The sequence below is a fragment of the Perissodus microlepis genome, chromosome 15 (genome assembly GCF_051167445.1).
Source record: "Perissodus microlepis isolate ML-2025 ecotype Zambia chromosome 15, ASM5116744v1, whole genome shotgun sequence".
Classification (NCBI taxonomy): Eukaryota; Metazoa; Chordata; class Actinopteri; order Cichliformes; family Cichlidae; genus Perissodus; species Perissodus microlepis.
The window spans coordinates 1,213,443-1,229,246 of record NC_140475.1 but is presented as its reverse complement, the minus strand read 5'-3'; the positions used below and the strand labels follow the sequence as shown (position 1 = coordinate 1,229,246).

The 15,804-nt window shown below is 44.3% G+C and overlaps 1 protein-coding gene across 1 annotated transcript in view; it reads right to left on the bottom strand.

The window, feature by feature from the left end:
* vsnl1a (visinin-like 1a) overlaps positions 1 to 15,804 on the bottom strand; it is a 36,931-nt gene that overhangs the window by 18,470 nt on the left and 2,657 nt on the right. The window contains exon 2 of the mRNA XM_084954138.1: positions 9,967 to 10,133. Within this exon, the coding sequence (XP_084810264.1) occupies positions 9,967 to 10,128 (162 nt within the window). The 5' untranslated portion in view covers positions 10,129 to 10,133. The remainder of the gene's footprint in view (positions 1 to 9,966; positions 10,134 to 15,804) is intronic.

Below are 15,804 nucleotides of genomic sequence, written 5' to 3'. Positions count from 1 at the left end.
AACAATAATTATATTTTTTTATTGAACAGTTTTAAAGCCTGAAAAGCTCACGATGCACATCTTATCCTATTTTTAAAGGTCCATGTGTTTGAGAATATGCATGCCTTTTGAAAACTGGTAAATATAATATGTGTGTATAAAATCTTGACTTCTTCCACATGAAAGTCAGGGGTCAGAACGATGGGGCTGCGGCGTCTCTCTCTTGGGTGGAGGCTTGCTGACACGGTGGTTTGAACTGTTGTTAACCAGCTGAAGGTCACTCTGGCTGCCACGGCGGGATTTAGCCTGCACCGTGACACTAATAGCCTTGTTCACCACTCGTCTGTGATAGAGGATGTGCCAGTGTGCGGCTCAGTCTGAATATAATTTCCTCTGCTGAACAGACCCCATTATCGCTCTCCGTGCATCTACAGGCCCTCACTAACTTCCTCTTCTCTTGCTCTCACACCTCAGCAGCAGCGGTGAGGTGCCCTCAAAGTTACTGAATAATTCAATTACATTTTTACAGTCCGGACTGAGGCGCCGCAAAGAGGCCAGAGAGCAGCCGGAAGGCTTAAAAGCAATTCATTATTCCGAGTCTCCATCTGTGCGTCGGCCTTTTCGCTCTCTCTGTTTCGACGTGCCTCTGCAAGCACATTCACGTGTCCGTTACGGCTCTACAGCTTCTAGTGCATCTGATCTGCAACACAGACACTCTGAGCAATTAACACCAATTTTCTGTTCTGAAGGACTCGCGGTGTAGAAACCACTGTTTGTCTTTGTGAAAATTACAGTCTGCTTACTCAGTGTCAGATTCTCCTCCCTGTGTGCTTTCCAAACATTGTAAACTACTCGTGTTCATAATGAGTGAGTCATTTAGTCTCCGGTTTATCATCGTCATTTGTCTGCTTCGCGGTTCCTGAGCAGCTTCGAGAGCGTCGGGATTGTTTCTATATTTGTGCAACTCGTGAACTGAAGTCGACACAAAGTATTTCATGCTGTCGATGGAATCTCTGCCTTTCAGGAGCCGCAGTGTGTAGCATTCAGCGCTGTGTGTGTGTGTGTGTGTGCGCTTTGTTGTGACAACGATGGAGAATGGCATGAGCGCTTCTGAGATGACAAAAGCTATTTTTAGTGCACGGCAGCCACAAGCCTCCTTGGAAGGGAGGTGAGAGAGGAAGTGGGCAAAGATGGAGGAAATAACAAAGGGGAAGATGCAGGAAGGAAGGAGGGAGAATGGAAGGAATCGACATGGGAATCAAATAGGAAATATTACAAATTATATTATAATAATTTGATATTCTTTGTGCATGTTCGAGGGGCTGTAAGAGCTTTGTTGTTGTCCTGCTCCGTATATAGTTTTGTTACATTTATTATTTTACAGTAAAATTATAGTAACACATTTTTTTCGATTGCATCTTTCTAAACCAGAATAACAGAACATCAAAGAATTTACAGAAAATAGCGTGAGAACGAGCCATAAAATGAGTGAAATGTAACACGTGCAAATAAAAGACAAAACACAAAGACGACATTATGAACCGTTACACAAAAGTGTGTAGGGCTGCAGCGTTTGATTATTTTAGTAATCGAGTATTCTATTGATTATTTCATCGATTAGTTAAGTAACTGGATAAGAAAACAGCCTTTTTGTGAACTCCATGCTCTGTCGTGATTGCTGCAGGTAGTTGCTGGATGGGAAAGCGGTGGTCCTGCGGCCCAGTCCTGTGTTCCTGCCGAAGGCCCTGTCCGAATTCCACCTGTCCCCGCTGAGCCTCGGACAGCTCGCACTCAGGGCGTGGACCAGGAGGCGGCTCGGTGCCAGGCTGCCCTGTGTGTGTTTTGGTGGCGTACGTCAGGCGTATCGGGCCGATTAGCAGGACAGACCAGCTGTTTGTCACCTTCCATTCCCGAATCCTGGGCAGAGCCCTGTCTAAGTTCCTGTTGTCCCGCTGGGTCGTGGAGGCCATTCGGCAGGCGTAAGCCTCTTCAGGAGTTTCTGGAGCGTGGGTGCACTCGACTCGAAGGGTGGCCACATCGTGGGGCTTGTTGAGGGGAGCCTTCCTCTCATTTGTGCAGCGGTCGCCTGGTTTTACAGCTTGAATGCGGCAGCCAGACCCTCTTTCGGGTAGCAGGTGCCGGGTGCCCCTCAGCGACAGCCTTCATCTAAATGGTCAGCCTAGTGTTTTGCGGTCAGACCATAGCGGCTGGCTCTGTTGCAGGGCTTGAGGCCAGGATTGCGTCTGGCAGACGGCTTTGCCTTTTGCATCTGGTGTGGCCTTCACCGGGCCGTCCTGTATAGATGTAAATCTTAAATAGTTTGTTTGCAACACTGCGATGGGTGTGGGCTGCACCGTCTCTTCATGGGGTGTCTTAAAGAGTTACTTAGTGAGTTACGTTGCTAAATCATGCACTGCTTTCTCCTTGCAGCAGCAGCAGTGCATTCATGAAGTCTGAAGCAGGAGCTGAACCTACGCTACACAGCTGTGTGCCGTTGTCTACAGTTTGTGGCACAGCGAGTAGATAGTGCTTCCCCGAGCTGTTTGGAGCCAGACAGAGAGACGCTGGTAAGCATCGTCACAGTCAAGTCTAATTATCATTATTATTTTTTTTAATTATTTAATGAAATTCCAAATTGTCTGATTAAAATCCAATGCGTTAATATCCACCATCACCCACCCTAACGAGTTACTGCCTGTCAGTAGCTGGATTACCATTTCCATTTTGGCTGTTCCTGATTTTGCACCCTTCGTCCAAAACGTGGTGATTTGTTTTTGTGTCGTTTGTTTTCCATTTTTGTACCTAGAAAAACAAGAAATCTTCACTGTAACTAAGGTTGACACTGGTCCATGCTGACACAACCCAACAATTAGTGATGTAGCAGCCTCTTAAAATATTCATATTTTGTTCTGCAGTACAGACATCTCTCAGCTCCAAGCTGCTTGGCTGTCACAGAATTATTAAATATGTATACGCCCAAGACTTTTATTTGTTTTTGTACAAGTGTGCGCTGTCACATCTATGCCAAACGATCTCCTATAGCTAATTTTCCATGTCAATCTGACGCTGCAGCGCTGTCGTTTCAGTCTTTGTCTCCTGTGATTAGGGGACATATGTTTCCTCGCAGAGACGGGCTGTTGGCCAGATGATGTCAGTGTCCTTCTGTCACTCCATTTACCTTCCTCGCATTCAGCCCTCCGATCCGTCTTTCTGTCTGTTTGTGGGCAACACGGGGAGCCTCACAGTCTACGCTGCTGAATGGTGCACACAAACACAGATGTAAACACACACACACAAACACACATGCGCGTGCATCACACCCGTCGACAGGAAAAGCCTTGAGGCTATGAAAGCGTGACGCGACTGAGCAGAATCCATCCATACATCTGCTGCATATTCAGGTCAGCATCTGGCTGAGCGTGGGCCAGCGTTACAACAATGCGTCAATCGCCTCCCGCGCAGCCACAAAGCACACGTATGATGTCTCCGTGTATATTTCCCTGGTTTTACGGATTATGAGGACCTCGTTAAATGCATTTAGCGAACACTCAAACTGGTTTAGTTTTCTGTCTTTTTGCTGTTTTAATGCAGGAGTCGGCCACAGACGACTGGAAGGGAAAAGACAGAGTTTCTGTTTGCAGCAGAAACCACAATGAAGTCCATTATACTGATGCTGCCTTATCACAATAAGGCTATTGATGCTCACTGGATGTTACTTGGCAAATAACACAATAACACACAGACACACAACACCAAGAAGGTATTAATCCTGTTTTACAAGTGTGTGGATCACTGTTAAAGGTGTGCATTTCTGTGCATGTGTGTGTGCATGTGTGCATTTCTGTGCATGTGTGCGTGCATGTGTGTGTGCATGTGTGCGTGCATGTGTGTGTGCATGTGTGTGCGCATGCTTCAAGCACGAAAAACAAAAAAACTCAATAAAATTTGCAGTGACAAAAACTATCACCTCTATGTTTCTGCGAGTGTCATTATCCTGTTACAAATGGCTCACGGAGCAGCTGGCATGTCATGGATGACAAATTTCACACACTGTGGCATGCACGCACTCGAGTGCGAGTTGGCACAGAAGCCTGCGATCCATTTTTATGTCGCTGTCTGGTGTTGGCAGTGCCGCTAAACGTGAAGATCCGCTGGGACGCGATGGCTGCAACGAGTCATTTCAGCGACCTGGGACAGTTTGACCAGGATCTGTGGATTCCACAGGCTCCCTATGATCTCCGGCTCTTTGTTACTCAGACTCTGTTCCGGTTGCAGCCAAGCAGGACATAAAGCAAACTAAACATCATGTTGAATTTAATAAGTCATGAAATGAACAGCTGACAGAATGTGTTTACTGTGGCAATGACTCACATTATAAAAATGCTCTTTCCTATAGTTGCCTTTACAACTGGCCTCCAATGGCTGCACGTTGTTGGGTAAACTTTTCCTTACAGCTAAAACTAACTTTTACGTACAGAAGACAACCAGCCTCTGTTCCGCTTCAGTTTCACATCATCCTGGCGAGTATGATTTATAAGAAAGATCAAATATGTGGATATAAGAGAACATATGACGGTTTTCCTGTCTTCTGTCATGTATATTGTTACAGTGCTGGATGCTTATACTGAATGCAGCGTAATCCCTGCGAGCCACAATCTAAACGCTTTGTGTTAGACAGTCCTCCATACTGTTGGCTCTGTATGACATCACACAGAGAGGATAACCCTAATACGGTCATTTCAGCCAAATAGACGCTTAGTCACCACCTGTGGTTCAAACTTTCTGTCAGCCAATCAGAAGAAGGTTCCCTTTTATTTAATCCACAAGCAGTTGATTTGTGGATTAACATAGTGGGTGTTTTCTGAATAAATTCCATTTCATTTACCACACTAATGCACATTTGCATTGTGCCATTAGCATTTGGACATTTCATCCAATTTTACAATCTAAAATCTAAACGTGACTCAATGTGATTTCCTATCTTTCAAACTTATAAAAGCGATGGCTTCAAAGAAGCATAATTCAGCACATTTAATGAGATGTTCTCTAATGATAATGCAGCTCGTTCATAACCCTACAGCTCCAATCCAAAATATAATAAGCAGAGCGAGCAATCGCAGCGTTAACATGCACAGAGAAATACTGACTCGTCACACGTGTGCCCTCAGACACAGACACTGTTATTTCCAGCTGACACTCTGCACCTGCGCTCTATCGCAGTGCCTGCATCCTCCTACAAGAGTGAGAGACAAAGTGTGTGTGTGTCCAACCAAAACAGTGCATTAACTCCAGGCTGGCAGCCGAGTGGAGGTAACACCGTGTTTAGCACCCTGACAGGGAGGGCTTGTGGACGGCTGTCGCAGGCCCGTGTGGGGACGGGCAGGATGTCTCCTGCTTGTAAACGTAGGAAGCACGACTCCAACGAGGCCTAATGACTAATAAATAATGCACGCGGGCTTCCTTTCGCTTGCTTATACTTTTCTCATCTCTGCCCCTCTCTGCTTCTCGCTTTCAGCCAACGCAAACATGCTGTCCCGCCCCCCTCCTGCTAAACACATGACCCCCACCCCAGCACTCCCACCCACCACGAGCCACCCAGGAACAATCTGTCCTGTTAATGTGCGGCCCTGTTTTTCCACACTTATCAGCCCTCTGGATTTAAATAAAGCCGTACCGCTGATACTCTGTTGCCTGGAAACACAATACGATGCAGTAATAATAATAACAGCATTTTACCCCCAAAGCCTGCAGGACCCTTTAAATGGGGGCCACGTTGCCCCAAACTGTTCCTCTGTCGCACTGAGAGGTAAAGAGGCTTCTTTCTTTCTCCGTGGGTTTCTTTTGTGCCTGTTTCCGTCCATCGGGAGCTCGGGTTATTTCTGCGCCGTCATTTTAAAAGATTTTTGGTGCCTTTCAGGAGACTTTAACGGAACAACTGATCTAAATGGAAAATGTCATTTCTGGCCCTGACAGACGTTTCTTTTCTCCAAGAATACCTTCACTCATTTCCAATGTTTTCTTCCTCAGTTTTTCTTTTCTTTATAACAGCTGGTCTCAGCTGATGCATGACTTCCGACGGCATTTAGAGGAAGTACGCCGATGACCTCACTGGCAAGGCGTGTCTTACGTAACGGTAACTCCCTCAGGTTAAGAAGCATTTCCTGGCACTCCTGATGAAAGCTTAATGCCTCTTGTTACTCTGGCTCAGAGTGCTTTCTTCCATGAGAACTAAAGTTAAAACACGCAGTGAACGAGGACGAGATGCTGCGATAAGCCTGATGTAACAGCAAGATAGTACGGAAGCACTCTGCTGCACTTTCATGTACTCAGTGTTTTTAGGGCTGTGTGTTGCAGAAGTGGTTGCTCCTCTCACAGGGTGCTGGGAGCTGACGGGACTGCTTGTGATCTGCCACACGTGTGAATAAATAAAAGTGGACCAGTTTAGATCTGCTGGATCACTTCGAGTCGAGCGGTGTCAGTAGCAGCACTCCTGCTAATAGAGAATAATTGTTAAAGTCGATATTTTTAGCCACTTTTTGCTATTTTACTGCAGTTTGTTTGTTCTTGGATCATCATTGAATGCGTTCATCCTTGTTTTGTAAGACTAAATGAAGAAATCATGGGATAAATTCAGACTGCTCGGTCAGAGGTAATGCGATACGGTGGGATACATATTAGCATTAGAAGATAATCATCTGTGATATCATCTCTGATATCAGCCTCTCCGATGGTTTTCTGCCCAGATACAAAAGAGGCGAATGGGAACGTGGCAGCATGCCGGCTCAAACCCAGAAGGGTTTTTAATGGCAGCGTAATTTGCCTCAGTGGTTCTTGTGGCGATTCAGAGTACACTCAAGTGAGCCTCCAATCAGCCCTGCTCACACCAACTGTGGGAAAACTCACTAAGTACACATTATAGTGGTTTTAAAATTAACACATCTACTAACACCGATGCCACAATATCAGCCTACCCTACTTACTTCACTGACTGCTGGTAGTTTTACTGTCATTATACTGCAAACCTGCTCGCATGCAAAATCTCTGCTAAACTGAACCAAACCCAGTCAACTTTACTGTATTCAAAAGCCTTCGATGATAAGGCTGATCTGGGAAGGCGTTAGACTCTTCAATCTTTAGAAAATGCAGCCTGTGACCGGAAACTTTGGTCATTTCAGACCAGATCCGGTGAGCACAGGGCTCAAAGTCCGATTTAGTGTGTGGGGAAACCTGAAAATCCACACCGCTAGCATAGCAGCAAGGAAAAATATTTCACCTCAGAGAAGCTCCTCCCAGACTGATGTCTGCTCCCGTAGATTTGTTTTCTCTGTGGAAAGGCGGTGATCACGCCTGATCTTTGTGGATTAAGCCAAACATATTAGCTACTGTTACACGAGCTATGATGCTACAAGCGTAGAGCTCGTATGAAGGTGGAATTTGGCAAGTGATGCTAAAGAGCATCATCAGCTTAAATAGAAATTCACTCGCTGGGCTCACGTCCTCATTTTAGGTTTGACAGCGTGTTAGTAGCTAAAGGTACGAACTGAGCTGCAGTTTGGGGAAGGCCTCAAAGGGGACTGCGGCGGCTCCCGGCCCAGCAGAGCCCCATGTACTAAATAGAAGTGGGAGGGCGGGTGGAGCACGAAAACGAGAACAAACAGCTTGTAGAACTGGGGGGGACATGTATAGATGAGAGCTGGAAGGAGCGTTTGGAGGCGTGGGCCCGCTAATAAAATAAAAAAATACTTTATCTCCAACTAATGATGGCGACTTCTGGCCGAGGTGAAGATGTACAATTACTTTGTACTTCAGTAGAATTTTCATGTATCTGTACTATTCTTGAGTATTTATGCTTTTTACACAAATATCTCTACTGTTCACTCTCCCGAGTTTTCAAAAACAGGCTTGTTACACAGAAGACCATCCACGCGCCGCTGGTGCTTATCGGACGCAAAGAGATGAAAAAGAGAAAAAACACATCATCTATGCATCGTGTATGGAGCCACGCTGAGGGGTCGAGGCGAGCCGGGATGATCCAGAACAGCGTTTTTGATGCAGATGTCTATAAGTTTCGGTTGCGGTACCACAAATATCAGCAAACATACATACGTGTACAGTCTGTGGCACAGTGTGTCTGCTAGCTGCAGGTCCAGCTGCTATTTCCCAGGGAGAGAAAAGAAAAAGACGGAGGTGATATTCAAAGGTAAGGACTGGAAACGTAAAGCTTGTGTGTAAAGCCTCATTTTTGAGGCTTTTGAGAAGATGTGCTGCTGAGGTGATGCTTTCTCATAGCGGGAAACATCCTGCCGTGCAAACCGAAGTATGTTAACGTTTTGTTATCCAAAGATTGCCGGAAAAAACTGGGGAGTGTGTGCAGCTAAAGAGATTAGCCTGCAGCACTGTGGTGGAGTTTACAGTAACAGTAATGTACTGTGCTGGTGCAGAGCATCTGTGGTGGACATCATGTTAGGTTACATCAAGGGTAGCACACATCTATTTAGATTTAAGCTGATGATGCTGATTAGATTCACTCAGTGAACTCCACCTTTATAAAGCTTCATACTGCTTCTGGTCTCCAGATGTTCCTGCTGCTGCATTCACTACGAAGCACGTATTCAGCTCAAGAACACAAAAATAAACTTTTTGGGGAGTTCTATGTTTTAAGGTTCCCATCAGATAGAATTACTCATTAACTGGACTGGTTAAACTGGGCTGGATGAGACGTGCATGGTCTGAGTAAGTGCCCAGTAAGATCCAGCTGTATGTAATACATTTGTGTTGGCATAAGGGCTCAAAACACTAAGTAAACTCTGCAGGTTCATGTAGCTTTATGGGGCATTTTTCATCACAGCTTGTTCCTTCAGTTTCAAAACTACCCTGAGATGTATGAAAATGCTAAAATCAGCACACGAGCTTATTGTTTGCTTGTATATGACACTTAAATAGTTTGTTTGCTTGTTTTTTTGTGTTATAAATATGACACAACCCTCCTGTACCACGACGTGACATCACACGGTTGGACCGTGTCCTGATTTTCAACTTGAACCCGAACTTAACGTGACCGCGGAGGAAAACGTGGGGAAACAAAATGTGCATCAATACGAAGACGCAGAGTTCACAGAGGTGAGGCGGTGAGAGTGGGCGGGGCCCCGGCGGCTGAGAGGAGGAGCGTTTGAGAGCGCTGCTTCTGTCATCAGCTGTTTATGGTCCAACATATTCAAGCAACTGTAACTTCATGATGTAGAGTTTTTTTTATTCAGGTTTGTTTCGCCTCGACTGACAAAAACACAAAAACAAAGTGTATTTACTGGTCTTTGGTTTATTACTGGTCTTTGTGGGGGAACTCCACTCCCGAGCTCAGTGAACTGGTCTCAGAGGAGACAGCGGATGGTTTACTCCCAAGCAGGGGAGCACCTAACGTTTCCCAACTCTCCCATTTCTTAAATCCAGTTTGGCTTTAGCTGTCTCTGATTTGTGGAAACAACAGCCGACGGTATTTAGACGTTACGGCAGCCGCACGGATCCTCCCCTTCCTTCTCTCCTCTTCTCACTTCTGTTGTTTCCTCTCGCCTGGAAATGTTAACCAGAAGCTTTGTGGTGTCGTCGGGATGATTAGAAATAGCAGTTTTATAACTGGTTTATGTCATTAACCCTCCAGTGTACTGCAACCGAAGTGTAATTGCAGCATTCATAGGTGAAAATATGTGTTAAATATTTCAGATGTTTTAAGACGATTAAGCCTGTTGGCTGAAATCGTTGGTTTTTCTTCACTCTCTGAAGCAAACTGTGCTGCTGCCTGTTTATTCTCCTCATCCAGTTCACACAGCGTCACGTCCCTCTACTGTAATCTGCCCTCACTGTTAGCAGCCACACCAAACAGCTGCTCTGTGAACGCCTGCTCGCTGAGCTACAGGAGAGTCAGTGTGTCGTGTAGTAGCACATAACACGTGTGCAGTCCATCACAATGAAAGTGAGCCAGTGGAGCCTCACCTTGACGTAGAGCTGCTGGAACTCCTCCAGGTTGAGCCGGCCGCTGGGACAGTCCTTCAGGAATCCCTTGTACCACTGCTTCAGCTCGTGCTCGTTAAACTCTGTGTTCTTCACCAGATCCTCCATCACTTCAGGGGTCAGCTTGCTGTTCTGTTTCCCCATTTTTCCTGTGACAAGCAAAGCACAAAAAGGGGGAGGGGCACACAGCATCTTTAAATTAATACAGAGCACAGAGAAGAACGTCTCCTTGTGTGAATCTGCAGGAAAAGTCTGCAGAGCGATTCATCGGAAAGCAGAGAAGTCGACACCAGAGCTGCGTCTAAAAATAAGCTTTGAAACAAATGGAGTGAAATGCTGTTTGTACCTCTTGGATAACAGGGTCAGTTTGTCAGACTCGCTGCCTTTGAGCAGCTGCTTTTGTTTACTTTGTTTTTAAAGGAAAACTCAACCATTGAATTCATCAGAGCTTCTGAGTTAAATTCATTAAAGAAGATTAGCCCAGATTAGCATAAATACGACTACAATGTGTGCGGACTACCAGTCTAGGGAAACAACATATAAAAGCTTTTTTACGTAGGTGTGTGTCTGTCCTGTCCTTCTTTTAATTATTTTTAAGACCACGTTACATTAAAATCTTATTCCTTCCAGTTAAACCTTTAACCACATTTCCTGTTCTGGCCTTTAGTTCCACCTAAACAGAGAGAATCTCATCCTAAAATCCTAAAAATGAATCTCTGGCTTTTGGAAAGGGTCCCAATGACATGTTAGGATCCTAAAGTAGTTAACCCACTGTGACTGTGACCCACTGAAACACTCAAGTATGTTCTGCTTTAAAGTCCCTTAATTTCTCCGTCTGCCACCCAGCCGCCTCTCCTCCATCGAGCTGCCTGCATCTGCGTAATGCTGATGCTGCCACTTTATGGCCTTGATTAGCGCATTAACCAACTCATAATTATCCTAATGTGAAAAAGATGGTTTCGAGTTTTGGAACATTTCCGCTCGCGCTCTCCTGAGATGTTTTATTAGATCTCTTCAGCTCAAAAAAACCAGGGAGCACGTGAGGCAACAGTATGTGATGCGTGTCTCTGCGTGAACACCTTTCTTGGCGTGTCGAGGCTTCAATATGTGGAGAAAATCAAAAGAGCTCAAACTTTAGAAAGATGATTGTTTTGTATTGGCAGGGTTACACTGTGACTGTGTGGCAGAGGCAGCGCAGGGACTGGTTTATAAAAGTGTCCCTGTGTTAAAGATCCTCTCACATCTGCCAAACAGCAGCCGCGCACTGTGAGAAGTTATTAAATTAACAACGAGTTTACAGTTGCCAAGTTTGCTTATTGATCATTGGAGCTGATTTTGTCACAGTGCACCCGCTGTTATACTCCGGCGGTCATTCTGCTTTAAATGTGGGCAACTTTCCAACACGATCAGTGCTCGACGAGAAGCAAATTTCCCTTCTTCTGTGTCAAATAAGAGGAAGGTGTGCCGAGATCATCTGACAACAGTCACCATCCACAGACAGCAGAGACACTGGCTGTACTGGGATTTTGGCTGCATTTACAGGTACAATGGTCACTGAGAGAAGGTTGCAGGTCTCACGCTTTATCTTGCAAACCAAACTTTCTCCTGCACAGCCCACAACTTTTTATCTAATCATTAAAAAGTTGATTTCAGAAAACTAAAACTCAGCAGCATCTGATAACTCGCTTTTGTTCCCCCCCCAAAATATTCCTAACCATGCAACTTAAGCCTCAGTCACAAAAGCCTAGTGACTGGTTGGCAACCCCCTGCCAAGCTGTGGTCACTGGGGAAAAATGTGTATTTCCACACTTTTCCAGAGTGGTTGCCGGTTTTTGCTTGTTGCAGATCCAAAAACCTTCTTGGCTGCTAGAAGACAAGTTTATATGGAAGACGCTGACATATCTGCAAGCACTCGCTAACTAGCTGCCAGGTTATACGGTGGAGCTTTTCCACAGCAGTGGCGTCCGCCCCGATGTTTGACAGCCCTGCTGCTCACTCGCTGAGCAGAAGAGAGGGCAGCAGCAGAGCAAGACCTTCATTTCATGAAGCAGCACTGTTCACAAAAGAAAAGTCAATAAAGGGCTACGAAAGGTGCTCGGTCGGCCACGAGGAAGTGAAATGAAGCATAACAGCTGTGAGTCAGAGAGATGTCAGCTCCCCAAGCTCAAAGAGTATTTACATGTGAATCCCCAAATTAAAACAAACACATAAGCAGCGATCTGAAGCGTGCAGTGCTACCTGCAGCCATACGTGACACTGTATCGTAACGGGAAAATATAATCAGGAGAAAAATGCATTTTTATGGCATTTTAAAGTGATAACATTTTGGTTAATATGGTCACAAACATGAAAGAGTTTCAGTCCCATCTAGTTATCACCAAACTCCATTTCACTCAAACGTCTTCCTAGAGGTTTAAAATAGGTTTGTATTCTTTCACTATGATGAAGAGCAGAGCAGTTCTTTTTTATGAGCCCTGAACCACAGGCCAGGCTATTTTAATACATCGTGAAATGATACGGATGGTGTGTGTGTGTGTGTGTGTGTGTGTGTGTGTGTGTGTGTGTGTGTGTGTGTGTGTGTGTGTGTGTGTGTGTGTGTGTGTGTGTGTGTGGACTTCTCAGTTGCTTGATCTAATCTATCTGCAGGATTGTTGATGGAGAACTCGAACAGTGGAAAAAGCGACACATCAGATCAGAAAAGTTATTCTTAGCAAATGGGGAAAAAATGAAAAGTTCTTCAGTTCATGAAGACCGTATGAAGCAGACTTTTCAACAGCTCAGACACTCCCTGCACCAAAATCTCTCTACGTGAGATAGATATACTTTGTCCTGAAAGCCAATTTCAAAAGGTTTTTTCCAGCTCGGCTCAGCGTGACCCGAGTTCACAGGGACGGTTTGGATTAATAACATACCAAACGGAAATTTGAGTTATGCAATGACTAAGTGTGATACCACATTGTCTGCAAGCTACATGGAAATTTCAACAAATACATGAACTCATAATGAATTAAAGTGCTGCAGGTGCACTATGACACAGACTGTACTGAAAATATGAAATTTTGATAACAGTGAACAAAAATCCAATTAAATCAGAGAAACAGTGTGACACAGAGCCATTAGGTTTAATACCTGATGGGAGGTGGAGGTGGGAATCCAGCCAAAACTGGGACCAAGATGGAAGCAGAGAGGAATGAAGACAGAGGAGAATACAGATGGAGAATGTCTGAGCTTTTTCCTAATGCTCAGTAAGAGACCGTAGAAAGACAACGACAGTCACGGTGAGGATGTAATGCGAACTTTTCCCAACTCTGAGGGAAGGACCGGGGATGAAATTGCAGGATGCTGCTTTCGAGCTTGGAATCTCTGCTCATGACCAACCGTTAGCTTCAATGTGACGCACAACAAGTAAACTGCTGCTGTGGACACAGCGTTACACTATCTATGTATTCTGCATGTTTACTGTGTGTATATGATGTTTAACAGCAAGCTGTGAACGAACCCGAGTGCACTTAACAAAGTTTCATGTGTCTGTGCACACATAGTGAAATTACTCTACAGTAAATACGCCAATTTAACATTAACACTGTGGGCTGGCCTGCAAGCCTGAGCAAACTCTGCAACTGTTAGCTAGCTAGCGCTGGTATCAACTTTAATACCAATGTTGTATCCTTCTACTGCTGGCCTAAAACCTTTGTGCTAAGATAACAAGTGCTCATCGTGTAGAGTAATTTACACTTAACGACTTTCGCGAGTCCAGTACTCCTACGGACTCAATTTAGTTGTACTAGAGCCTGACTGATTTATCAGCAGGCCAATATTATCAACAGGCTGTTGATAATACCTGTTTGCTGATCACTCATCAGTGTCAGAATATATAACGGTCGATAAATGAAAATTAAACAGTAAAGAAGAGAAAGGAGAAACACCCTTCAACCATATTAGGTGTTGATGTTGCACAGTTTGTCCAGCAGGGGGCACTCTGCAACTTCCTCATTCTGAACGTCACAAATACAACAGCTAGCTATAAACAGTTGGTCAGTTTACCTGAAAATAGTAATTAGTTACTAATTAGTGATTACGTCTCCAGGAAAATAATCCTATTACTTTAATGATTACTTATTTTCAAAACTAATTAGTTACTTTATTCCTTAGTTACTTTTTAAAAACATGATCAGAAGAAAAACAGATCAATCACCTGATATCAGTCAGACTCTAAGCCACACATACCACGAACACATATCCACTCAAACAACTGCCTCATGAAAGAAAAAGAAATGAAGATCAAATGAGCAAAACTGAAAAACAAACAAACAGAAAAACTGCTTTTAGAAAATGTACTAAAGATTTAGTTTAATGTTTCCAATTTTACTTTGGATCTGGCTTTTCAGGGAGCCAAAAACTCCAGAAAAACCCTGATATCACAGCAGCCCAACAGATGCAACAGAAGCAGTACACTGGACGCATCCCAACACTACTGTGTGCTGCTCACTGAACAAGAACTACACAGAGGGAGGAGCTGCGGCAGGACTGCTGCGTGTCATCAGTGTGTTCATAATTTGTTTTAATCATCTTCATTCATTCAAACCAACAAATTAACCAGACACTCAGATACATGGATATTATTGGAGCTAATCATTACCTGAGCTTTGGGACATAAAGCTACAGCAGAATAACATCTCACTGATTACACCAGCCATGACCTGTAAATGCAGACGTACTTGACTTGTAGTTATAACACAGATTATACAACCTGAACACTCAAAAATGTTCAGTTAAAAAAAAAAACTTGCATCCTTCAAACAGTAGCTTTTGAAGAGCGCAGAAAAGCACGCCTGTGTTACTGTGACCTGCTGGGCATCCTAAACGCTTTCAGCTCGTTCTGTAAAGAAGACGAAGCTGTACAGTTTCCTCATTCATAACTCAGCCTGTGATCCTTCCACTGTGCTTTCAGTGTGAGAATCTACTAAACTGGCTTTCTAAGATTTTTGGCAGCAATTGCAATTATTCAACAGAAGTGAATCAGCTATACAGCTACGGCGCTGCTATATTATGAAATAAGGCTCCTTTGTGAAAGTGGTTTTTAATTACAAATGAGAAAAAAGAGAAAAAAGGAAACATCAGCACATGGCTGATTAAAAAAATTTAAAATAACGACGCTGGCGTATGTACAAGTGCTCAGGCATTTGGCTCATATTGAAGATAATCTACGCTCGGCTCTGTATGATGTCACTGAGAGCAGATATCACTAATATGGCCGTTCTAAGGAAACAAGCCCCTCCCACCTGCTGTTCAAGCTTTCTGTTTATGAGGCGCATAAATAAATATTCGGAACTGTGAATCATACAAAGCAATTTTTAGTCCAAGAGTAAAAATATGTAGAAACGAGCGTCCCTTTAAGGTAAGTAGCACAGGCTTGATGTGAAACATTGACTGTAAACGAGCGTTTCCCTGTAACGGGCAGCAGCAGGTTAAAACTCCTCAGTGTTGCAGTGAAACTGAGGAGCCTGAGTGCAGAAGGCAGCGGCTGCAGCAGGAGGCCACCGTGTCCTGGAAGAGATGTGAGCAGAAGACGGTCTCACTTACTGTCAGTGCATATGTGAGTAAGTGACTGTGTGACAGAGAGACAAAGTAAATGCATTTGTATTTATAAAGCACGTGTGCATGTACGGAGGCATTACTTATGTGTTTAGGAGCGCAAGTCTGTCACAGACGCTCGCTGATTGAGAATGACTTGTAGTGCACTTTGCATCCCAAAGATAATGGAGCTCATAAACATTTGAGGAACATCTCAAGGCACCCTGAGCACAGTAAGAGCAAGCA